Genomic DNA, 26,668 nt, shown 5'->3' with positions numbered 1-26,668 from the left:
AATGCGAATGCCACCCCTTCAAATGACGCCACCCCTTCGAATGACGCCACCCCACTGGCTAAGCAAGCAGGCCAACAGAAGAAAGAGTGGGAGAAAGAGTGGTGAAAGAGTACAGCAGGGATCACCACCCCCTGCCGGAGCATCGTGGAGCTTTTAGGTGTTTCCACTCAATAAACACTCACAACGCCCAGTCTGGGAATCGAAACCGTGATCCTATGACCGCGAGTCCGCTGCCCTAACCACTGGGCCATTGCACCTCCACACACACACACACACACACACACACACACACACATATATATATATGCAGTTATCTATGTCCGTACTTGTCTCCCCCCACCTTGCCATTGCTTGACAGCCAATGCTGGTGTGTTTATGTCCCTGTAACTTAGCAGCTCTGTAAAAGATACCAATAGAATAAGTACTAGGCTTATAAAGAATAAGTCCTGGGGGTGATTTCTTTGACTAAAACCCTTTAAGGCAATGCTACAACATGGCCACAGTCAAATGACTGAAACAAGTAAAAGAATAAGAAAATATCCACTTGATTAAATCTGCTATCTGGCAAAATGTGGAGTATTTCATACCAAATCATGTGACAGATCATATCACCTTTGATGATTGTCTTTCACCAAAACCTCAGTTTTACACACAAGTCCAGTGAGTAAATGGTGGAAACTGTATGTAAGCTAATTTCCGTGAAAACATCTGGCTGTGGAAAATTTTGACCTTGCTGGGAAACATATATTTGTGTGTGTGTGTGTTTACACCCTTGTCTTGACAGCACGTGATGAACACTCTGTCATGCCAGCAATATTGTTCATTTCCAGTCTCCTGTTGAGATCATGTCAACTTGCTTGGAAACAGTAAGGGTGGGTGACAGGAAGGGCATCAAACCATAGAAAAATGTCTCAATGAATTATATTTGATCCATACAAGTGTGCAAAAGTGAACATTGAAACAATGATTAAAATATTGGAAGAATGGTGTACTGATTAGTGCTATAATAATTTTTTTATTTATTACTCAGGGTACTCCACCTTTTAACATAATTGTCCAAATTCTTATCATTGGCTCCTTTATTATTGTGTGTGTGTGTGTGTGTGTTGTGTGTGTGTGTGTGTGTGTGCATGCATGCAGTGAATTTGTAAATGTGCCATTACTTTATATTGATATTTAATTTACAGAGTATTTGTGTCACACCTTGATTGAAAATAATATTCATGAGCATCTGTGTACTATTCTCTGCAAGTATTTGAAAAATGAATCTCTGTTGGAGATGATCATGAAAATGCTGGTCAACTTGGAGAATAAAAGTAAGGCTAAAACATTTCTCTTGCTATAGTTTCTAATATGTATCAAAAGCCACCAGTGAAAGGGTTTGGTTTTGATTCCTGACTGAAGATGTTTTATTTAATTTATGTTGGAAATGGCATAAACTTCACAACTTAATAAATCTCTGTTTTCCTTAAACATTAAGGCCTTATATCTGTTAAGATTAACTGTACATTTTCCTATCTATTAGAATAGATTATTGCAAAATGACAATTTTTGTAAAAGTATATTTTAACATAACCTAATTTTGACTTCAGAAAAAGTATTTCACATGATAATTCCATGTAGTATTTGGATCAGTAGCACTGCTGATGGTAGGGATGACAGCACTGTTAGAGGTTATCATTATTTTCATTATGCTTGGATAGACCAATGACAAGTGCTATGGAGTAAATCAAACATTATGAAAACTCTGGACTCTGAAGATAGTGTTTAGTTTGTATTTGTAAAATCTAATTAAAAATTGAGCCAATTTATATGCCACAAGGAGAGGTTATTAGTTCTTGTGCTCAAAAGAGATGACCTGCTTGACATGTTAGAAGTCACCTTCCTTTATGATACACAACTTTACATTATTTCACCAGTAACATACTAGAAATTATGATTGTATGAAATTGGGATACAGTTTGACAGCTACAGTTTCCTGCTAGCTTAATTTTTCACTTTCATTGAAGTGTCTCAGTTTTATAGCACAGAGGTATCTGAAAAGAAACCATTTGACTAAATTTTCTATGGTCATTCCTTCTATCTTGTGAAAAAAATCAATATTACTGGCTGGAGCCATTATTTACAGGAGTTCATAAATTTTGAGTTCAAATCATTTGCCAGTGTTTTGTTGTGTGCTTAGGTAAACCACTTTGCTCTGCATGTTTTAGTTCAGTGTTTTTTGTTGTGGCTTTGAGTGTTAAAAAAGAGGCAAATTACTGAGAGTGTTTTAAACTTTTTGAGTTTATCCACAGTGTCAAACTTTTTAAGCTTAACACTAGGGTAAAGAAAGAAAAAATATATGAATGTAGACCTTCTTTTGTCTTTTCACTGTTAAAGAGGGAGGGAGGGGCAAAAAATTTTCACTAATATTTTTGGCAAGTGAGTGGGCTGGATTTTGCCAACTTGAAAAATAGTGCCTTAGTTCACCCATCAGGAATACTGTAGGTCAGCTGGGATATTTCTTGATAAAGCAACCATTCTAGTGGGAGATTTAACTATAATTCTTCTAAAATAATAATACTAAGGTCTACAGGAGCTTTAGAAATAAAATCTTTCTTATAAGGCATGTTGTCAACACTCCTGCTTGGCGTTGTTTATCGTCCCCCAAGTTACCATCGGGACACACAGCTTTGCAATGTCCTCCGAGCTGCTGCCAGGAAAACAGCCACTTATGTGTTTATTGCAGGCGATTTCAATCATCCTGAGATCGATTGGGAGACCTTCCATTGGCCACAGAGTGCAAACGATTTTGTTGAGCTTGTGCTGGACTCAAACTGGTCACAAGTAGTCACCTCTCCAACAAGAGGCGACAACACCTTGGACCTGCTCTTCACCACAACTCCTGAAGCGGTTATCAATTGCACTACGGAGGAACCTCTAGGTGACTCTGATCATGCTATGATCATCGCCAATCTGGCTCTTGCGGGCAACAAAAACCTGAACCATCTCCAATCTGCTTCCTTCAATTGGAAGAGAGCAGATTGGAACCTGTACCACACTGAACTACAGCACCCAAACTGGCGTGATTCTACAACTCTGGAGATGTGAATACTATACTCCAGAGTATCCTGGACTCAATATGGGCAGCATGTGCAGCATCAGTGCCACGTAAACAAAAAAAGAAGAACCGCCCCAAAAGGGCAATTTGGGAAACTTCAGCGGTCCGACTTGCCAGGAGGGAACGTCGGACTGCTGAACAGGAATACAAGTTGCATAAATCAGACACCAACAGGAAGAAGCGGAATAAATCCTCCAACCATCTCAAGCAAGTGACAAAAAAAGCAGTGCTTGAATTTGAACAGTGCATAGCAGCCAATCCTGACAGCAAGGTTTTCTGGAAATATGTGCACTCAAAGCAGAGACCTCACTCTCCAGTGGGCCCTCTTCGCAACCCTCACACAAACCAGATCACTGACGACCCCAAGGAATGCGCAGAACTCATTGCCGAGTGCTATGCAAACATATTCACTGTTGAAAGTCAAAATGTACCATCTTCACCATCACTAACAGCAAACTCCATAACAACTATGGAATTTACACCTGCAATGCTGCGACGTCACCTTCAAAATAAGCGCAACTATGCCTCCCCTGGTCTCGATGGAATTACATACCTGCTTCTCAAACGTGGCAGGCACTTCCTTTTACACCAGCTTTCTATTTTCTTCCAGTACTGTCTCAACAATGGTGCTACTCCGGAGCAGTGGAAAACTGCCAGTGTCATTCCTCTGTTCAAAAAGGGCGACCGCACATCACCTGTCAACTATCGCCCAGTCAGTCTCACTAGCTGTATTGCAAAACTGATGGAATCGTGTGTCAGAGAAACACTCTGGAACTTCTGGAGCTCTCACAGTCTCATCCGACCCTCACAATATGGATTTGTCCCTAACTCCAGCTGCAGTGACCAGCTTGTCGAGTTCCTTGAGGACATTACTCAGATTACTGACAGTGGCTCATGGGTGGATGTTGTCTACCTTGACTTTGCTAAGGCTTTCAACTCTGTGCCACACAAAAGGCTTATGGTGAAACTCTCTGCAATGGGTGTGGGGGATGACCTTTTTAACTGGTTGAAATCCTTCATCCTCAGCCGAAAGGAGGTAGTCACAGTTCTAGGACAGCACTCTACACCATATGAGATGTCATCGGGTGTACCACAGGGATCTGTCCTTGGCCCCCTCTTGTTTGTGGCATACATTAACGACATAGATGCCAATTTAAAGAATGCCACAGTATTGAAATATGCAGACGACATCAAGCTGTACCTTGAAATCAAGAGGACAGATCCTGATGTCTACAACTCTTTCCTACAATCAGACCTAGACACAATGCAGCAATGGATCACAGACTGGCAACTGAAACTGGCTGTGGACAAGTGTACCACCATGCATTTCGGGAGAAAAAACCCTGCGTTCACATACTCCCTCCACAACACTGATATCAAGAAATCCTCTTGCGAGCGTGACCTAGGCATCACTGTCAGCAGTGATCTGCGTTGGTCAAAGCATATCTCTAAGATTGTCAGGAAGGCCGAGGGTGTCTTGGCATCACTCAGCAGGTCTTTTGTTAGCCGCTCTCCAGCCATCTATTTAAAACTGTATACAGCTATGGTACGACCACACTTGGAATTCGCATCATCAGTTTGGAACCCCTATCTTGCACAGAACATTGACCTCCTGGAATCTGTCCAGAGACGTGCAACCAAATGCATACCCTCCATCAGACACCTACCATATTCTGAGCGCCTTGTTTCCCTGGGCATGGATTCGCTGAAGCTCCGGCGTTTGGCGACGGACTTGGTAAACACCCACAAAGTTATCAACCACCTCACCAACAACAACACTGAACACCTTTTTGATCTCCATGTGTCTAACACACGTGGACATGCCTACAAAGTCAGAAAACAATACAGCTCCCATGACTTTCGGAAACATTTTTTCACGCTCAGAGTTGCTGAAGCATGGAATAAACTGCCTGCGTCAGTTGTTGACTGCCATGACACTGCATCTTTTAAGGCCCTCATGCTTTCCGAAATCCACCGAAACTTCACCTGATTATATATACACTTTAGATGAGTTGTAGTGCACCTGAGCACTGTACACAATTATTATTATTATTATTATTATGTTTATATGAAGATTCTAGATTGTAGAAGACAGCAATAATAATAATGGTTCACAGTTCACAGTAAGATGTTGTCATAAGAACTTAGACTTTAATACACAGTCATTCTTCAGAAAGAAAGAATTTTGTTTAAAGAGATTTAGCTGTTATAATGCAGAAGTTTGGTTATTTTAACATGCAGATTTAGATACCGTAATACAGAAATTTGGCTGTTATAATATGGAGATTTACAAATTATAACAAAGGAAATTTGGCTGTTATAATACAAAAGATTTTATTGGTGGTTTTATTGCATTGTTACTGTTGGTGTTATATATTTTACAATCTGCCCAATAACTTTTTACTTTCATATATTTCAGCTGTTTTTTGCTACTTGGCTGACACTGGTTTTATAGCCAGAGACCTTTCTAAAATCATAAGAGATTATTCTGAAAACATTTGTATTACTATTGAAGGGTTGAAGTTGCTTAAAATAGCAGGTAAGACAGCAATCTTATTTTAATAACTTCCACATTCTTTTAATTAATATTCAGTTACTTATTTTGTATTCCTTTGTTTAATGATTTGTGAAAATTATCTATAAGTGGACTTAGTTAACTCTCGTAAAAATAAAAGTCTGACCATGAATAGGTAATTGACCATGAGGGTAATCAGGCAAGTCTTAATTTTTAATGAAATAGCAAGCATATGAAAAAGAGATACGATTACACTGACTAATTTACAATCCTGTTTCAAATCTCACTTTTAGTTGGCACTATGTCTCTAAAGGTATGACTGTCAAGCAGACATAATTCCAATTGTCTGTTCCTCTAATGTTGATGGATATTACAAATTGAAAACATAAACGTTTGTTATTTCATTCTATTCATTTTACTTTATTTATTTAGTCTTAATATTATCTGAATCTGGATCATGTCACATGGTCTTTTATAATTTTTAAATAATTTTATTGTATAAAATGCTACTGTATAACAGGTCACATCTCATTCAGTGTCCAGTTTATTATTTTGTATTCAGTGAGGTAGGCTGAGCTAGTTGAATGCCTAGGATGAATTAATTTTCAGTAGCTGATTCATACTAGTTATGAAAAGTTTCAGATGTAGTTAAAGTATACTGTTGTTAGCCAGCGAGATCACTTTAAAATTGAACTGTTTCTTTGGATAGAAGAGGTAGTTTCAGTTCTTATAGTGTTATAGCTTGAAAAAGAATGTTCTGTCAGACTGAGTCTCCCTACATATTCTACTCTCAAAACCATTTTCCAATAGTGCTTTCACTTACAAAAGTGGGAGGCCTCATATCTTCATGTATGAATATTTATTTTTAACTAATATATTATAAAGTATTTCATTTTCTTTGTTAGTGAGCTTTCATTGTGTTGACCAAATTGAAAAATGGATTTTCCCTATTTATAATTCACTTTTCAAACATATGGTATCATCAAAAGTTCAGGTGAGAGCAGTTTATTAATTTCATAATTCAGTTTTCTTTCCCTTTTCTGAACTCCAGTTATTCAGAAAATTTTCTATAGTATTTCATTAATGCTAATAAAAACAATAATGACAAATATACTAATTATAAATTATACTAACTATGATTTCTAATTATGGGACAAGGCTACATATTTTAGGTATGAGTATAATTGGTTAAAGAAATTACTTATCTTTATCCTCACTCTGGTGATGTACTGCTATAAGGTGTGGACACACCTTATAGCAGCACAACTCCAGTGGATAGTGGAGCAGTCTCGAAATATAGAGGCTTGCTTTAAATAATGTGGCTTCATGGTTAATAAGTATTTGCAGACCAATAGCAGTAACATTCACTATGGTGCAGTGACTACAGATATCATTGGTTGGACCTATAGGAAGCAGTATACCTACAGGAAGCTTGAAACATCTAAAACGAGAGTGAGGTAAAATGAAGAAGGAAATCATTTGCAAATGATAACTGGGGAAAAAAAAAAGAGAGCTAAATTTGAAATTTACTGTATTTGCTGACATGTGATGCAAATCTTGCATAAAACATGACTCTGCACAAGACATGACTTCGCATCAAGCATGCATCTGCTTGAGACACACTTCTATTTTCAAGGATATTTCTGTTGAAAAATAAATAATCTTAGCATATTTCAAATGCATCTAGTGAAAGTAGCTTTAATCCTTTAGCATTTAATCTGGCCATATCCAGCCTCAATTATTCTGTTTGATTTATATTCAAACTGGCCAAATTTAGTCTCTCATACCTCCTTTTCAATGTCATTCTAAGAATAAACAATTACATCATCAAATTCTTGAAGCTGCAAGATAATGAATGATTAATTCAAAACAATGTGAATAAATAAGCATTACATCTGAATGCTAAAGGATTAAAGTGGTTTTGCAGATTAAGTTTTTGGTATATTTTTCTAGAAAAACACTGCTTCTTATATGGCCACAAATATCATATTTTATGAATGTGAGAAGGGTGAGAGACAAAGTTGAACCCAGCCAGATTTGAACTGGGAACATAAAAGACGTGACTAAACACTGCTAACTAAAGATATTATTTGGCACTCTACTAATGTTTTTTTAACATAATGCTTTGTAACTCATTTAATTATTTGAGTACTACTAAAGGCTTCAATTTTCATTGAAAGGCACAGAAACAAGTTACCCTTGCAGAGCCTATCTTTCATTTATTTGCTGGCCAATAAAAGGGCTTCTACTTGGTTACTTAACCTGTTGAAATAGTAATCGAAACACCTTCATATTATAATATACAACCACCATAATAAAAATGGTCACATTGCATTGAATGCTATGTCTGAAAAGATTGAATCATTATGGCTGGAACATCTTTTGTTCGTAATTTTACTTGATTGGAGCTGGCTGAAAGCCAAACAACAAAACCTGTTGACTGACCTTAATCAAGATTCTTGAAATGAAACTGACGAGTTTGTAGAAGTGAGAAAATTATGTTCATTCCTTTTCCTGAGGTATAAAAGAAGTCAGTTGGTTCCAGCAAGAAAATGATACAGTGTAAAAAGTTCAGTTTACCAGAAACTTACCCCTACTGTAATGTGTACTACAAATGAAAACTGTTGAAGTTAATCAGATAACCTGTATTTGTTGTAATTCAAAAATTCTATCTTGTCTTACACACTGTATCATGCTGATAATATCTGAGTATCACATAAGGAGCAAACATTTTTGTGGAATATTTAGTTGGTTGATTAGAAAACTGGAATAATCATTGCTGAAAGCAATGGAGGATCTATATTAGAATAAATGTCATCATCATCTTTTAATATCCATTTTCTTTACTCACATGTGTCGAACTGTTTAGAATTTGACCAGTCTAAGAACTGCATCGTGCTCCAATGTATGCTTTGGCATGATTTCTATGACTGGATGTCCTTCCTAATGCCAACCACTTCACAACACATACTGCATACTATTTTCATGGCACCAGCACTTGTAAAGTTGCCATGTTGTTTGCAATACTAAGATCTCCTTTGATTGAGAGAGGCTACCAAAGAGAGGGGTTTTATGCTAGAAGATGAGGGGTGGGGTAAAAAGCATGAGAGAAGGGGCTAGAATTTTTTGTAGAAGAGCTACATAGTTACTCACATTATGTAAAAGAGGGTAGTAGTGACTGATGGAGCTGGAAAGAGATAAAAATAGTTATGATGAGGTATCTTGGTAAATGAGGTGAATAAAAGTGAGTAGGGGAAGAGCAGGAAGTCTCAGTTGGTAGAGGTTGCAAGAGTGTATAGGGAGTGACAGATGGGGAATAGATGAGGGCATGAATATAATGAATGATGGGAAAATGTTGATGGATGATAAGTAGGAAAGGTATAGAAGAGTAGGTGACAACTGTAGAGATTCAGAGGTGTTGAGGGTTGGATGTGGTGAGCAGTAGATAATAATGGGTGATCACTGATACATATGAGTTGGAAGAGAGACAGAGATGAAGTATGGGGTGCAGGTTGCAAGAGGTGGGTGAGGCAAGCATAGTACATAGAGAGAGTGAGTGATTATTTTGATGAAGTAGGAGAGCTAATTTGGTAGCTCAGGAAGGTGATGCAGGTGAAGAGGACAGTATTAAGAATGAAGGATGTATTTCAAGTGAAATGTTTCTGGGTTGTGAGAAAGATAAGTGGTCACAGTGGAAAAGCTGGTGATATATGCAATTCTGCTCATATTTAATTACAGCAGCAGAATACTGCTGTTTGAGAAATGTTGGGCAGTGGGAATGTCTTGAAAAGGAAATAGAGTAAGGAGCCTAGTAGTACACATATACATATATATAGGCACAGGAGTGGCTGTGTGGTAAGTAGCTTGCTAATCAACCACATGGTTACGGGTTCATTCCCACTGTGTGGCACCTTGGGCAAGTGTCTTCTACTATAGCCTTGGGACGACCAAAGCCTTGTGGGTGGATTTGGTAGACGGAAACTGAAGGAAGTCTGTCATATATATATATGTATATATATATATATATATAATATATATATATATATATATATATATATTTGTTGTGCAAGATTTTTTATTGGCTAAACTGGCAAAATGACCATTCCGAAATATAACAATATATATATATATATATATATATATATATATATATATATACATGTATGTGTGTGTATATGTTTGTGTGTCTGTTTGTCCCTCCACCATCGCTTGACAACTGATGCCGGCGTGTTTACGACCCCGTAACTTACCAATTCGGCAAAAGAGACCGATAGAATAAGTACTAGGCTTACAAAGAATAAGTCCTGGGGCTGATTTGCTCAACTAAAGGCGGTACTCCAGCATGGCTGCAGTCAAATGACTGAAACAAGTAAAAGAATAAAAGAGTAAAAAGAGTATATTTCCAGAACCAGTTTTGCCCAGACGGGTGAATCTTTTTAACTTCATGGAAAAGAATGAGATATATGAAAACTGAATTCAAGATCATTTTTTTAATTCAGTAATATAATGCTTAAATATTTGCTCTTGATAAAGATTACTCATTTATAAGTTGAACCTATAACAACACATCATTTTATATCGTTTTTATTGAGAAGATAATTTTTTTTTTAATTTTAATACAGATCACAGGTTATAAAACTGTTGTTGAAATATTGAAGAATTACCCAGAGTTTATTAATACCATTGGGGAAGATTCCACAAAGAATCAGTAAGTTGATATTTTGAAAGTTTCTTATTGGTACAACTATTTTTCTTTTCAATTTATACATTGCATAAAATTATTCATTATCATTTATGATTAAAGTAAGATGGTCAGTTGACAGAATACATTGTTCAGTTAGTTGTCAAAAAATAAATTTATTCAAATAAAACTCTTCTTAATTTTGAATTTTAATGATTTTTATAGAAAGTTTACAAAAAAATGAAACTTGAAAAATAATACTGCACTGTTTTTAGACAACAGTTTAAGGAGATAAATGTCGTGGTTATGTCATTTTGTTGTCAAGAGGTTTAGGTGTTGATTGTGTATAGCATTGACTTGAATCCTTGGGATTTGAGAGATTGTTGGCAACCCAGCTCAAGCTTTAACATCTATTTTGGAGAATGTTTTAAATTTGTAGTATATTTTTCTAGGTCAGACAATTTAAAATTTAATACAATTGTAAAGAAGTTTCAGAGACTACTGTGCTGTATGCAGTAGTATTCTGATCAATATGTTGTGTGTGCATGCTTATTGTTATTATGTAGAGGCCCTAATGATTTAGGAGGATTGGAGAAGATACTAAAAGTTTTGAAATTAAACCAGAGCACTGTTAGGAACTGCAAAACAGAGTTACAGCATACAGCAATGTACCAATTAAAATATCTGATGATATTTGATTTCTAGAAAGGGAAATAGGACACTTTAAAACATCTCACTGAGCTAAGTTTCTGACTTTAATTCATAAATGTTGAATTAAAGTCAGAAACTTAGCTCAGTGGGCTGCTTTTAACACAGTATTTATCTCATTACACCATTGGCTGGAGACATTTTAGTACTATTTTTCAAATTTCTATTCTTTACTATTATCAAATGATTCCAACACTTAAAATTAAGAAGGCTTTCATTTGTGTCAAATTTTTCTTGGAATAAATTCATTTTTTCTTTTATTCTACATTGTTATGATTTTCAACCAAACTCTAACTGGAATATATATATATATATGTGTGTGGAAATGCGAAATTTAAATAAAATCATTAGTGAATGATCTTTAAATAAGTATAGTTTGTTAATTCTAGGTTTGATCTTTACAGGTATCCAATTCATACATTATGTCTGGGAACAATCCTGCAACAAAATGAAGACAGCAACATTTATGTCACAGCTTGTGAAGCTATTTATTGGTTAGCAGCTGGAAATGGTAAGACTCTATTTATTTTGACTGAGAAATATTATACATATATGTATATTTTTGTAGAAATGTGTGTGTCTGTATAATTATATATGCAGATAAGTGGTATAATCATGGAAATTTTGTTATATGTTCACTTTGATAGACATTTAAAGACATTTTGTATGAATATCCACTTGGACATTTGAAGTAATTATGTAACATCCACTGGAAGAACATTTGGAGAAATCATTTATCATCATGGAAAATCAAATTTTATTCCAAATGATAACCATAAATATAGCAGTTTCTTTAGAGGAGTCAGGATTTGAAATATTGTGAGGTTAATGACTTTTCCAATCATAATGTGAGTCAAAATGGCTTCAATCTGGAATCAAAAACTATATCACAATCTCAGTTCACCTGTAGCTTATCTCCTGTTCTATAGAGCATACAGTTCAATTATGGCTACATTAACAAGTTTAAACAGAAACAGGACCCTTTTGGTAAAGAGGGGATCAATTTTAGTTATTGCACCACCTATGCTAACATGGAAGGTGAATGTTAAGCAATGATGATTATGATGAAGCCAATGGTCTTATTGGCACTTAGTTTTGGCATGAAGAGTAATACGTGTCCATACATGATTTAACATTAAAATAGTGCAACATTAAACATGAGAGGCCATAACACATCTAGATTAACAAATGTGCCAAATATTGCAGCTAGCTAATCATATTACATTAATATTTCAAAGGTATTTTTTGGTATGTATTTTTCTATTTTGTTTTTGTAATTTTTTTAAAGTTTTAAATTGATATATCTAAAAATAGTATAAGCCAAAATTTGGAAGCAAAAATCAAAATGAAGGCATTTAAAATACTGAAATTAAAAATAAAATTCCAAAATTCAATAAGAAAAACCTCAAAATCAAATTGATTGAAATAGTAAAAAATTATTTTCTTATTTATATTTATTGAGTTTAAATACAATTCCAGATTTCTTTTCTTCTGATTTTTACACATTAAAATATCATTTTGTGTCTGCTTTCTATGCTGAAATGGGTTGGATGTATTGTTACTATCTAGCTCTGTCCTTATTCATAGTTTCTGTCCTCCTGGTCAGGTCAGAGAAATACATTTTGCTTGTCTGTTTCATTTTTGGCTTGGCTTCTATGGTTGGATGCCCTTCCTGTCACAAACCATTTTATAGAGTATACTGGGTGTATTCTATCATGGCACCTACATTAGAAAGAGTGTCATACCCTCGACAAGACTAAAGTATCCTTTCAACCCTATGTTGTCTCCACTCATTCACAAATCAATTTACACAGTATATTTTATAACATTAAATTTCAAACTAAAAATGTCCTTAAAAAAAAGCAATCAAAATTACGATAAATTGTTAAAATCCATAAAAGTTTTCAAATGAAAAATGCATGTATCAATATTTAACAACTCTCTTATACAGTGATTCATTTATTTTCATTACCAGATCACGTTTCAGATCTTTTTATGCTAAAGAACACCTATCAGCAAATCTTAGGGATAATGCAGAGTCACCAAAGCAATGCTGCTGTGGTGCTCTCAAGCTGCAGAGCTCTGCGAGCACTTTGTTTGTTCAGGTATGTTAAAAATATACATATATCTTTTGTCTTTAGATGGTTGGCAAAATGTTTAGCTTGATACTTAATGACAATTACGAGTAATAATTAGAGAAATAAAATAGCAGCTTTTCAACTAAAAGGTCACTTGATTCTTATTTCCTTTACTGTGAATATAGTACGTGCAGGTAAATGGTTTTAAATGTTATATTGTCAAAAAGTGTGACAGACAATAAACAGTAAGAGTTAATTGTTGTTATACATCGTAATGCTTAATCATGTTATCAGAGAAGACAGCTGGATAGAAAGATATATCAACAGATAAAATGGTAGAAAGATAGAAAGATATATCTATAGATAGATAGAAAGTTAAATTCAAGTGAAATAACTAATAACCTTAGCAAATTGCCTTGAACTGTACCTTGTTGCTGGGTGTGCAGTTGTTAAGTTTTTCAATAGGTTTAAATGTTCATCCATATTGTCAAATTAGATTGATGAATACAAGGAAAGAAGGTGACGTTGATAGAGATTGTTAAATAGTATATTAACAGGTATCTAGATAGACAGATAAATATATAGATAGTTAAATATAAATAAGATAACCTTAATTAGTAAATAACTTTGTACTGAGCTTTGTTGAAGGCTTGGTGCTGGCAATGATTTAGTATACCTTAGATGATCTTATATCAATGCTATCTTTGTGGGTTTTTATTAGTTAATAGAATCATGTTACAGAGCAATTGTATAGTAGAAAACTTTTGTATATGTACATCCTGAGTTGCATACTTCTGGATATGCTCTTCTGTAAGACTGTTGCAATGGTTTCCCATTCCGTTCACAGTGGTACTATGACATTAGGTGTGTATACCATTCTGTAATAGGTAGGACAGGGCTGCCTTCTTGAAGGTATTTTATCATGCACACATAATTCTTCAACCTCCACCAGCTCTGTCTGACGGCAAGTATATACAGTTCTTGTTCCTTAGTGGGTTAAAGATGGATGTCTCTCTGGCTCTCAGGTTGGTGAGTGGTTAAACTTCATTGTTCTTAAAAGGCCTTGGCATTATTTTTACTTTGTTCTTAAAGAATTCCTTCACTGCAAGTGGTTTGCAGAATTCTCCTTCATATGGTTAGAGTCTAAGTTTATGTATTCATAGCAGTGCATTGTAGATATGGGTGTAATGATTTTATGTTCTGGAAACCTACAGCTATATCAAACTTTGGGCATTTACTTAGGATCACTGTTTTCTCTGTGATTAGTATTTCTATTAAATCAGTTATTTTTAGTGTTTTATTATAACATCATCACAAGAGAGGCCACAATCACTAGAGTGCCATCATCACTAAAGAGGCCACAATCACTTGACAGCTTCTCAAGTGTTGATGGCCTCTTTTAATCAGAATTATGGCTCTTCTAAACAGACTGCCTTCACTGCAGCTTGTGGTGTCTACAGCTTCCTTGTGAAGGCTCTCAGTCACAAACTACATTGTTAAAGTCAGTTATAGAATGCTATAAGCAGTTGTTGGGAGAGAAATGAGACATAGAGGGTAGAAGAGAGAGGCTGAAGTGTGAGAGTGAAAATATTGGAGAGTGTGGAACAAGAGATGGGAAGAGGATGGGGATTTTGAATAAGAGAGAATGATACGTAACTAGAAGAGAGAGAGAGAGAGATGGGGGAGAGTCTGATAAGAAATGCTGGTAGCTGTCATCCTACATCCACTCATCAATGCTGGTATAGGTTGGGCAGATCTTGCACATTTCACCACATGGTATAGTCCTTTATTATCTGACATAACAGCAAAAGAGAAAACCAGCCAACTTTGTTGTGTATATAAATGGGAAATGGCTTTGCATTACCCTGCGTGTGTAAGCGAAAGCAGGGTATTGTAAGCACTCATCTTAGTCTGTTTGCAAAATTACTGGAAAATAGCTGAATAGATTTTCACTACATTTGGCAGAAATACTCATTGGGTGAGTGGCTCAAAATGCTGAACATTTGGTTTGATTATCTTTTAAGAAAAAAAATTTTTTTTTAAATCGAACTTACAAATTTCCCAATAAGCAAGTGGTCGTATTATTTTGTTCACTTTCTTTTTCATATGAATCAACCCTCATCTGCATGTGTATAGATCATGGTGTACCTATGTGCATAGACATGTGTGCATACATACATACATAGATACATAAACACTGACATAGATATGTAACAGTGTGTGTGTGTGTGTGTGTGTGCATGCATGTGTGTGTATGTAGTGATGGATTTGGGGGTTTCGCTTATTTGCAACTTGATTTCTTAATTTCACCGGAGTATAAATGCCTATAATGGTGAAACTTAATTTATGACTTGATTTCTTAATTTCACTGGAGTATAAATAAGTATGATACTTAAAAAAAATGAAAATTTTAATCGAACTTACAAATTTCCTGATAAGCAAGTGGTCATATTATTTTGTTCACTTTCTTTTTTCATATGAATTGACCCCCATCATGGTGTATCTATTCACATACATACATACATACATACATACATACATACATGCATACATAGATATGCGACTCAGTGTGTGTGTGTGTGCGTGCGTGTGCGCGTGCGCGTGTGTGCACTGATGGATTCAAGGGTTTAATTTATTTATGAGTTGATTTCTTAATTTCACTGGAGTATAAATATCTATAATGAAAAAAAAATTCCATTCAGTCAAAAAGCATAGATAAGCAATGCCTTGTAAGTCACACTGTAATTTGTGAAAAAGTTTATCTGCGTGCAGAGTATGCATTGCCCCTCTGTTGCCTTTCTTTTTCATTCTCTCTGTTTTATTTCAGACCTTATAATGAAAGGTTGCAGATTACCCAAGATACATGTATTAAAGAATTATTTGAAAACCTGTTTACATCATTCATCGACAATCCTGCAATTTTGATGGAAGCAATGTGTGTACTGGCAAATCTTTTAGAATGCAGTAGGTTTAACTTCATTGTTATTGTCTCATATTAGATAAACTTGTAAAAACATTGCTACATAACTACACCATGCATACATATACATAGACATGCATAAAAACATACATACGTACACCTTTAAAAATAAGGAATATTTATGGAATATTCTGATGTAAGTCTTAACTGTCTTCTACAGCATTTTAGTGGGTCTTAGAAATGTCTGATGCCCATCTTTTCTTGAAGCACCTAATCCATCATTTAGTTTAGCTTGCCAGCAGAAGTAATTACTAGGGTGTGGCTGAGAATGGTCTTGGAGCCAAAAGTGAAAGTCAGGGGAAAACCAGAGATGCTGCTGCCGAAAACTAAGATATTATTTGTAGCTGAACACACAAATACATTAGCAAACTGGAACCACTCCTTGCACAGGTAAAAAGATGGAAGCTTGAACGGTACTAGCACATATCCTGCCACAACTCACTGCCCAAAACCATTCTTCAGGACACAGTTGAGGGATGGTGAAAGAGAGGTAGACACAGAAAATCTTTGTTTGACAACATCAAGGACTGGACGGGTCATCCCGCTACAAACTTGCTATGCATGATAGAGAACAGAATTTTTACCATAGTTCTTATGTTCATGAAGGTTTTATTTCTGCTGTTAGTTTATTTAATGATTTGATGAAAATACTTGTTGGTCTTGATATATTCAATCATGTTATTTTTAAAGACCTATGGTCTGATTGTTATTGCAGACCAATATTTGTTGGTTTAAATATGAATTGAGATTTTACTTTGAGAAATATTGCCATTGATCAATATCAAATATAGAGAAAACAAATGAAAAAAAATGCTTTTTTTTCCCAAAAAATGAGGAATTTCTGTACTGCAAAAATGGTAGCTAACCAAGAAAAAGTAAGGTCATTTTCAGATTCAGCGCCCTCAAATTAGCTTAAAAAGATGTTTGATATCTCGACACCATTTCAAAAATTTTTTTTGCTGACCAGTGTAATTAGTGAAACAATAGTAAAATGAAGTATAAATGCAGATGGAATTAGTTAATTTGTCTGCAAGTAATTTATTTGAAAAAGATACTTTGTCTATCAATATGAAGAGACTTAGAACAACTTCAATCAATGTGTAAAAATATGCATACAAAATAAGACAGGCGTGTTAATAATAAATGCAGTGGTGAGTATAATGTTGTTGGTAACTGTTATGACATCTTTTTGAGATTTACTTTTGACTTTTATTTATTGTAATTTTAATCTGTACAGTTTTGTACATTTGAACATACTGTTAAGTTTCTCTTGATTTTTATTTTCCAGATACCAAAGTTCTGTCCATAGTAATTCACCATAGTTTTTACAATATCATAAGTGCAATGAAACAGTTTTCTGACTATGTTTTAATCCAAGAATCAGCACTGGAGGTTTTGATTGTAGCCTCTAAGTCTGGTAAGCAATTTTTGTTGTATTTTTCTTAGGTCTGGTCTGTATTGTTTGACAGTTGAGTGAAACAGCAATTGTTCTTTCAGCATGAATTAAAGGTAGTCTATTAGGTAAACTTGGCTGCTTCTTAATTATTATCAATGTTGTCCAGAAGTGTTTATTGCATATGGGAGTGTGTCTGTGCACACACTGTATATGTTTATACAATAGCTAATTGTAAACATACACATGAAAAATTAGTTTATGTTCCTATTTTTTCTCAGAGGATTGCTATACATGTATTTAAAGATTACGTAAAAAATGTTTTTATCAGTTTCACTTTCAGAAAATAGCTGTAGCTAGATAAGATATAGCTAGATAAGATAAAGCAATTAGCAAAATTATATTATAAAATTATATTAGAACGCAAGAAGTATACAACAATAACTGTATGATGTAAAATAACCAACAGATTAATTGAACAACTTATTAATAGTGGACTTATTCAGTAAAGTGCAATTAAGTTCACAGCACAAATTTTACTTTTTATTTATATTTTCTTTAGATTGGGGCCGTTCACAATTGCAACAAGAAGAGATTGTGAAATTATTTATTGATATTATGGCAAGGTTTACTGAGAATCTGTGTAAGTATTTATATTACAATATGTTTTTCAGTGATATTATGTGGTCACATTTATTAGTTCCTACACAATTTCAAAATTAATTCTTAATAAGTAATAGCTACTACTTGAATTTTTATGGTGGTTGACCTCTAACTCAACATCATTCTGATTAACTCAACAATTAACAAAAGCATTCATTCCTGACCAAAATATTTATTAAACACGCTAGAGATTTCTAACAAGAGGAAATTTTATTGAAAATGTGGAAAATACAGAAACCTTTCTGCATGCTTGAATATCTTTTGTATCAACTTAATACCAATTTTAGTTTCAAAGGCCAGCAATTTCAGAGGAGGGGATAAGTCAATTACATCGACCCCAATGCTCAACTGGTATTTATTTTACCGACCCTGAAAGGATGAAAGGCAAAGTGGACCCCAGTGGCACTTGAACTCAGAGCGTAAGAACAGACAAAATGCCACTAAGGATTTTGCCTGAAATTCTAATGTTTCCGCCAGCCTGCTGCCTTAATTAATACCAATATTGTTGAAAAGTAGTACAAGAATCTTTCATAAGATAGCAGTACAATCCTCATCAAGTTCTTTGTTTCTGCTGAAAAAGTGCTTCTTTTGCCAAACTACTAAATTATGGGGGACATAATCAAAATCAAATCAATACTGGTTGTCAAGCAGTAGTATGGCGGTGACAAGTACAAACATAAAGACACCCACACACACACACATGTGATAGCTTCCACAGAGTTTCCATTTACCAAATTCACCCACGAAGCATTGGTCAGCTCAGGGCTATAGTAGAAGACACTTGTCCAAGGTGCTGTGCAATGAGACTGTGGTTGTAAAGTGAGCTCCTTAACACACAACTGTATGAACACTTTATCCATTTTATCATATCAACATTTGGTTAAATTTTATGGAATACAATTGTTACAAAGATAATCCATGCATTTCCAAGATCAATATAACATTAAGAACTGAACTTTTTTTGTAATATTGATTTCTTCTGATTTGACTCAACCTTCATATATTACAGGTATTGATATTTATTTTATCAACCCTAAGAATAAAGTATAAAGTGAATTCCAATAAATTTCAGATTCAAAACACGTTGGGATGTATTTGGTTTCATGTGTTACTGTTTCAGTTTCTCTTACATTTAATGTATTTTTGAAACTCTAAATTATCTTGGAATTTTTGTTCGTATATGTCTGTGAATAAATATGTATTTATGTCTTTGCGTACATGCATTTTGAAATTGTAATTACATTTTACCTTATAAAATTTTTCAGGTATTCAACGGAAAGCTCTCTATCTTCTGCAGATGGTTTTGTCGAAAGACCTAAGTTCACAACTTTATGTGAAAATGGCAAAAATCGTCATTAATCTCATGTATACTTATCCATTGGTATCCAGTATCCAAATAGAGGTAATTTTACCAAGATATCTCAGATTAAGTTTTCATACTGTTGGTTAATAGTAGTTGGTAGGGTGCTGACCTATGGTCTGAGGAGTCTGTGATTCACATCCTGATACTGGAACTGTGATTGTCTATAACAAAGATACTTATCACTCAATAGTTCTTTCTACCTAATTGTAAATAAATAACATGTGGCAATACTATTTTAATCCCCAAACTTCATTTTACAATACATCAGCTTACAAAGCTATCAGGAACAGGTACAGATTTCTGGGAAAATATCAATGAGTAACCAATGATAAATATCTTTGGTCATAAAAGTTCAAGTAATACTGATCATTGCTGTTGACCAATGGTTCTCAGCCGAGGTCCATATGGCCCTTGGGAGTCCATATGGCCCTTGGTGGGTCCATATGGCTCTGGGGTTGAGGAGTCTATATAAAATTTTGTTAAAAATTATATACAATAAATTGGTTGTACTTCCAAAATGCATAACATTTTAACAATTTTTTAAATACAATTCCTAATAATATTTAATTATAAAAGTATAATAGGATTTTAAAACATCAAATGGCTGTGAAGGTCCATTGAGTAAAATTGGAATCAAAGGGGTCCACAGGTAAAAAATGGTTGAGAACCACTCTTGTAGACAATGAGTGCACTATTGTTGTTCTTTTTACGTAGGCACATTTTGGAAGAAAATTTTGTTGATTATATCAAATTTGGAAAGTTAAGGCAAAATTGACCTTGGTAGGATCTGAAATCAAAACAAAAAAAAGACTTACTATATGGTATTTTGTCTACTAATCTGCTCCCTGAGAGCACTGTAATATTCTTTCTAATTTTGGCACAAGGCCAGCAATTTTGAAGGGTGGAGGAAGTAAATTATATCAACCTTAGTACTCAACTGGTACTTATTTTATTGGCCCCAAAAGTATGAAAGGCTAACTCAATCTTGGCAATGTTTTAAACTCAGAAAGTAAAGAGCCCAAAGAAATGTGGCTAAACATTTTGTCCAATGCAGTGACAATTCTACCAGTTTGCTACCCTTAGAGCACTGTAATATTGGTTTCAAATTTTAGCACAAGGCCAATAAGTTCAGGGGATGGGGAAGTCAATAAAATAAGGACCAGTTAATTGACCCTACTGATTAACTGGTCCTTATTTTATCAACCCTAGAAGGATGAAAGGCAAAGTGGACCTTGGTGGAATTTGAACCTAGAACATAAAGATGGCTGAAATGCCACTCAGCATTTTGCCCAGCATGCTAACAATTCTGTCAGTTCACCACCTTAGAGCATTGTAATATTGACTTGTATTTTATCATTTTGTATTGAGTTCACATAGTCTTATAGGCTTATCATAATACAATCATTCAGACTAATGAATGTAGTACTGATTACCAGATTTGTAGTCATTAATTCTATCATCATTATACAAAAAAAAAAATGCAAATTTGATGCAACATTAAAAATCTTATCCTTTGTAATATCTTTGAATCTTTGTTGTCAGTGTATTTCATTTTATGTTAATTCATACTACTTAAGTTATCTATATAGGACTATCTCTTATACTCTTAATTTTTATTATCAATATAACAAGGGGCTGTGAGCTGCTAGAATCATTAATACATCAGGCAAAATGCCTGGCAGCATTTCTTCTAGCTCTTTATGTTTTGAGTTCAAATTCTACTAAGGTCATCTTTGCCTTTCATCCCTCTGAGGTCAAAGAGATAAAGTCCCAGTCAAGTAATGAGTTGATGGTATTAACTAAGCTGTTCCTTTCAAAATTGATGGTTTTGTGTCTAAAATAGAAACAATTATTATAAATATAACATGTCTTTCTTCATTATATTATCCCCAATATTGAAAGGACCCTTCAGATTAAGAATAGTCTTTGATATCTTTATAATCCACTTTTCAGATATTTTCTTTAAAAATACAATTTTATCTTTTAACCATTTTTTATTTTTATTTTTTTCAGTGTTGTATTTTAATTCTACTGCATCAAAATCTAGAAGCTTATCCAGACAAACATATATTTATTAATCAAAAGTGTCAAACTCCTGTGTTTTCCAATGCTCTCCATTCAAATCCCAACTCAGGTAGTACTTTCACCATCATTAATATTTTCTTTACTGTTTTTAATATTAACATTAATTAATGATTGAACCACATCTGCAACCTGCATTTGACACCCAGTTGGAGTGGGGAGGTATTTCACAAATTTTGTGTTATTGAAGGTATAAAAATGTTATGAAATTGCATTTTCCTTTTAAGACATCTTATTTAATTCCACCATAGTTTTAATGTGTGTGTGTGTGTGTGTGTGTGCATGTGCATGCATGGATGCATGCATGTGAAGGAGAGGATGTAATCACCACACATGTGTTCAAAGTAGAAAAATCCATATCATGAATTTAAAATAATTTAATAATTTATGATGTAGTCCATCTTTTCTTCAGGTGCACATTTTTTCCACTTTGGGAACATGTGTAGTTCTTACCTGCATCTCCATGTTTTTCCTTCATATATTTGCTTGTTGCATACTTACCAATGTAAGCTGCTTTTGAGCCTGGAGTTGTATAGCACTTGTCATCTTATCAAAGTTACTATTTTTTACATGGGATAAAGTATAGCTGATATGTTAATAAATTTTATCGATCAATTAGGTTTTCCTTCATGCATGCATACATGCATGCATATGTACATACATATACATAGAGAGACAGAGAGAAGAAGAAAGAGAAAGAAATAAGCTAGGGAGTATTGGTGATAGAGCTGGTACTGTCAAGTCAGTGGTGATGCACTGAATGGAAGAGGTAACAGAGACAAAATCTCTCAATTAACTGAAAATTGTTTCCTACTTTGAATTGTGGTAATTTTTATGAAACTAAAAGGAAAGTAGATATAATCCCCAGAAATTAAAAATCTATTTCACAAAACTTAATTCACATGCTTAAGTGAAATATGATCTTTGTTGGCAAATAAGATGACAGTTATTGGCATGTTTCAGTCTTGTTGCAGCTTGTCAGGGAAGCTTAGCCAAATTTGGGATTGTTTGATCAGCTAGCAGAGATTATTACATATTGAAGGAGAGTTACAAAGAGTTTTCCTTTCAGGGCATGATACATTGTAAGCTGTTGATTATGATTACCTTCATTGCTGCTATTTCTCTCAGCTCATTATATTTTTTAGTTCTGCATTTGTACACTGCTCAGGATTAACAAATAAGACTGAAAAAGTGAAATGAAAATAAGATTCATCTACAAAATTCTTGTTTACAAGCAATATCTAAGACATACTGGATACAGTTGCATCATAAAAAGTATAGCCAAATGTCACTCATGAGCATGTATGGCATGATTACATGCACCATGTTTTTACTAATTGTTTTACATGTCTATGTAGTCTTGAGCAGACACTAACAGCATCTCAGTCCCCTCACCATTAGCTCATAATATCCAGGATGTGACAGCTAGAAGGTGAGAGGGCTGCACCAGCACCCTGGATCATACTCATCACAACAAAGTAGACTGGAATAACATGAAATGAAGTGCCTGGCTCAAGGACTCATCATACTACCTCGTCCAAGAATTGAACCAATGACATTATCATGAACTAAATGCCCCTAACCACTAGGCCACAATTGCGATATAGTACACATTATAATTTCAATAGCACAAAGGTAGAGAGCTGATAAAATGATTAACGAGTTGGACAAAATACTTAGTGACATTTCTCTCAGCACTTTAAGTTTTGGGTTCAAAATCCCACCAAGGTCAACTTTGCCTTTCATCCTTTTGGAATTGATAAAACAAGTCCCAGTTGAACACTTGGGTCAATGTAACTGACTTACCCTTCCCTTAACCCTTTAGCATTTAAACTGGCTATATCCAGCCAAAATATTTTACCTGTTTTATGTCCATACTGGTCAGATCTAGCATCTCACACCAACCTTACAATATCATTCTAAAAATTAGCAGTTACCTCATCAAAATCTCATCAAAAAATTTGAAACCATAATTACAATAGCACTGACTTTAATTCATTTTATGTTAGTCAGTCACAAATTTTATTAAATAAATTAATAAATTTTTATATCTGTCAAGTTAGCTTATGTTTGAAATGAATTACTATTATCTTTCTTTTTTTGTTTGTTTGTTTTCAGAACTATTTGATTCAGCATGTAGGTGTTTAAAAAGTCTGTGTAGTGGAATTAACAAGTCTGTTATGCTTATGTATGCATGTGCTGAAGGTAGATACATTGTAAGTATGGTCACTATCATTAGCCTTATTACTTTTATCAACAGCAATACCATCATTATCTATTTTGTAACTAATATCACCGCAACCAAGTGAATTTGAAATAGTGATTTATAAATCACTTTATTCATTAAAAATGTCACAAAGAAGCAGTTACTTATAACAGTAACCACTAGGATAATAATTCTGTATAAGTCAATGAGGCAGTTACTAATTGACTACCCTATCATTTGAATGTTTAATGAAGTAATAAATATAAAGTACTACAACTATTTAAAAAAAGTGGAAGCCAATGAGCATCTCTCTATGAAATAGAAATAGGAACCGAATCTCAATAAATATTATTATCTCTTTTTCAGGAAGCTGAATGCCTTTTAAGCCTTGGTGCTGATGTCAACTTCAAACATAATGCATATACACCCTTACTGCATGCCTGTGGAAATGGAGATGAACATATTGTTCGTTTAATTTTGCAGAAGGTGCAAACATTTTTTTTCTTTATAACTTTAGTTTAATTTTCTGAATCTTATTTTGAACTTCTTTGACAAACTACTCACTCAACATTTCATTTGTATACAATTCCTACTATATAAACTCCTCTCTTATACTGTTTTTATGCCACTATCATAAATCTTTGGATTCACCAGCCTAATTCTTTATTTATTTAAGCCCTGTATTTCATCTCATTATACATAAATATTCAAGATTATTTTCATTACTTATAAATCCTTAATTCCTAGGTCTTAAAACAATTGCATTCAAATTATTTTGAATTTTTTTCTGTAAAAGCTTGTTGTTCTTAGTTTTATTTATGATTTTAGATCATGTGTTTTAAAACATAATTCTTGTGCTTTAAAACATAATTTGAAATTTTTTCTTGAGCTATATTTAATCTATTTAAAAAATTTTTTTCAGCCTGTATCTGATATCTTAACACCCCTTAAATTAGCCATTGAAAATAAATATCATACAATTGTCGGAATACTATTGTCATATATTGGACAACAAGAACAAGGTAAGTAATTTTTAACATTTTTTATACATTTTACATACTGCTCTACTAATTATAATTACTGTTCTTTAATAAATAATACTGAGATCGATAATAATACTAAGCATTGATTTTTCTATCACTCACCTCATTGACATTTGTCTGCAAAATAATACTAATAATTCTGAAGGATTTAAAATTTACTCAATGAATTGAACTCAGTGTGTTAAATCTTGAATTATCAAAAACATTTATCTAATCTCTTTCAGATGGAGCAATATTGTGGAATGGTCTTGGACTAGGAAGTTTCAATTTTGATTGGTTGATCCCCACATTTGTAGGTGATCATTACATAAAACATCCCTCAGCAGGTAAAAATTCTTTATTTTAGCAGCTTTAAATTTAATTCATAGCAGATATGGTGGGGTGAGAGGGAGTTACAATCAATTAAACTGACCTAACAGGAGTTTGTTATTGATCACAAAGATAAAAAACAAAGTCAGCATTAGTTGAACTTAAAATACTGATGTATTGGATTTTAAAGAGATTAGTGGGAGTAACACTATGAAGACATCATTTTACATTGAAATAGAACTTAAAACTTTTCTACTTGCTGTTACGAGTTGCTATCTCTCAATAGCAACTACTGCAAATCCCTTTGAGTTAGTCATTAAAACCGGTAACATATATAAATGGATTCTAAAGTATTTAGGATATGAATAAAATGTAAGAATTTACCAGATTTTGAAAATGTATTGTAATTAAACAATGAATTTCAGAAAAACTTTGAAGAGAAAAATAATTTTATTTTTTTCTTGGTTTATATTTTGAGCTGAAATAAATGAAAAACTAACTATCATTTTTTTTTTGTTTACACAAATACTCAAGTTGACAGAGCTTTTATACGTATTAGAAATATATAACAAAAATACTAGTAATTTCATTAGAAGATTAAAGTTAATTATACTTCAACTTGAATATACTCTTAGACTGAAAATTGAGTTTCAAAACTAAACATATTACCTTGAGTTTATCTATATAGAAAATGATAGTTCTTGTGTGAAGTTTACCTGTAATAAACCAGAATTTAATAAAGTGTGTGGGATTTTTCTCACATACTTAATTCTGCAGATAATGGAGAAAAACTATTGGATCTATGAGCCAATGGGCTCGACAAAGTGAATAGTTAGCCAATATACATTTGGAAATATGCATGTAAAAGAAATCTTCAGTTACTGTCTCATCGAGAGGTTGGCCTACCAAATGAAAAGTCAAAGATTTATATCCTATCAATTATTATGCAAAGTTTTCGCAGCCAAGACACTGAACTCATGTTGGTCTAGTTTGCTTAGCTGTGAACAGGTATCATTTCATGGTTTACTACTACCAAGAGTTTCATTATTTTTGTAATAATAAGTCATTATCTTGTAATAACTGTTTCTCCAGGTTAGAGACAGTAACAGAAGCCTATATCATTTATAGCATGTCTTATAATCAGATATTGATGTCATTGATATGTATGTAATTGTTTATATGTGAAAATCTAGGTATAAATATATGATTGAAACAAACTGAATAATGGGTACTGATAAAAAATTTATGTTTCAGGAAAGGGTAAAAAGCTTGCTAGAAAAATCCAATCCATTCACAAATCTGGGAAGAATCCATCATGTGGCACCTATAACAGATATTTTGCTCACGATTCTGGTAGCAGTTATTCTTCATCATCATGTAAGTAGGCCAGAAAACTCTTTCTGTCATGTAAAATGTTATTAACCATTATCACTGAAGATTTGGGTATGAAATGCGTATCTGCCAAGTTTGAGTCAAAACTGCTTTCAGCTGACTAAAAAGACACTTGGGTTTCAGTTGCATAAAATCTCCTTGATTGTGTTGAGAAT

The 26,668-nt window shown here is 33.9% G+C and overlaps 1 protein-coding gene across 5 annotated transcripts in view; it reads left to right on the top strand.

Annotated features, from left to right (window-relative positions):
* Positions 1 to 26,668, top strand: part of LOC115217677 (leucine-rich repeat serine/threonine-protein kinase 2) — a 146,424-nt gene that overhangs the window by 49,504 nt on the left and 70,252 nt on the right. For all 5 annotated transcript variants that reach the window (XR_004998223.1, XM_029787452.2, XM_029787438.2 and 2 more), the window contains exons 8-23: positions 1,188 to 1,316; positions 5,520 to 5,639; positions 6,521 to 6,609; positions 10,238 to 10,323; positions 11,409 to 11,515; positions 12,980 to 13,109; positions 15,910 to 16,046; positions 17,351 to 17,479; positions 18,018 to 18,098; positions 19,384 to 19,520; positions 21,495 to 21,615; positions 23,682 to 23,779; positions 24,136 to 24,255; positions 24,692 to 24,791; positions 25,037 to 25,138; positions 26,376 to 26,498. Coding sequence is in view for 4 of the 5 variants with exons in the window: in XM_029787452.2 (XP_029643312.1) it covers positions 1,188 to 1,316; positions 5,520 to 5,639; positions 6,521 to 6,609; positions 10,238 to 10,323; positions 11,409 to 11,515; positions 12,980 to 13,109; positions 15,910 to 16,046; positions 17,351 to 17,479; positions 18,018 to 18,098; positions 19,384 to 19,520; positions 21,495 to 21,615; positions 23,682 to 23,779; positions 24,136 to 24,255; positions 24,692 to 24,791; positions 25,037 to 25,138; positions 26,376 to 26,498 (1,809 nt within the window). In the remaining variant the exon portion in view is untranslated. The remainder of the gene's footprint in view (positions 1 to 1,187; positions 1,317 to 5,519; positions 5,640 to 6,520; positions 6,610 to 10,237; positions 10,324 to 11,408; positions 11,516 to 12,979; positions 13,110 to 15,909; positions 16,047 to 17,350; positions 17,480 to 18,017; positions 18,099 to 19,383; positions 19,521 to 21,494; positions 21,616 to 23,681; positions 23,780 to 24,135; positions 24,256 to 24,691; positions 24,792 to 25,036; positions 25,139 to 26,375; positions 26,499 to 26,668) is intronic.

This window comes from Octopus sinensis, linkage group LG1, assembly GCF_006345805.1.
Source record: "Octopus sinensis linkage group LG1, ASM634580v1, whole genome shotgun sequence".
Classification (NCBI taxonomy): Eukaryota; Metazoa; Mollusca; class Cephalopoda; order Octopoda; family Octopodidae; genus Octopus; species Octopus sinensis.
The sequence above is the reverse complement of the archived record's forward strand: the minus strand, read 5'-3'. Positions and strand labels throughout refer to the sequence as shown.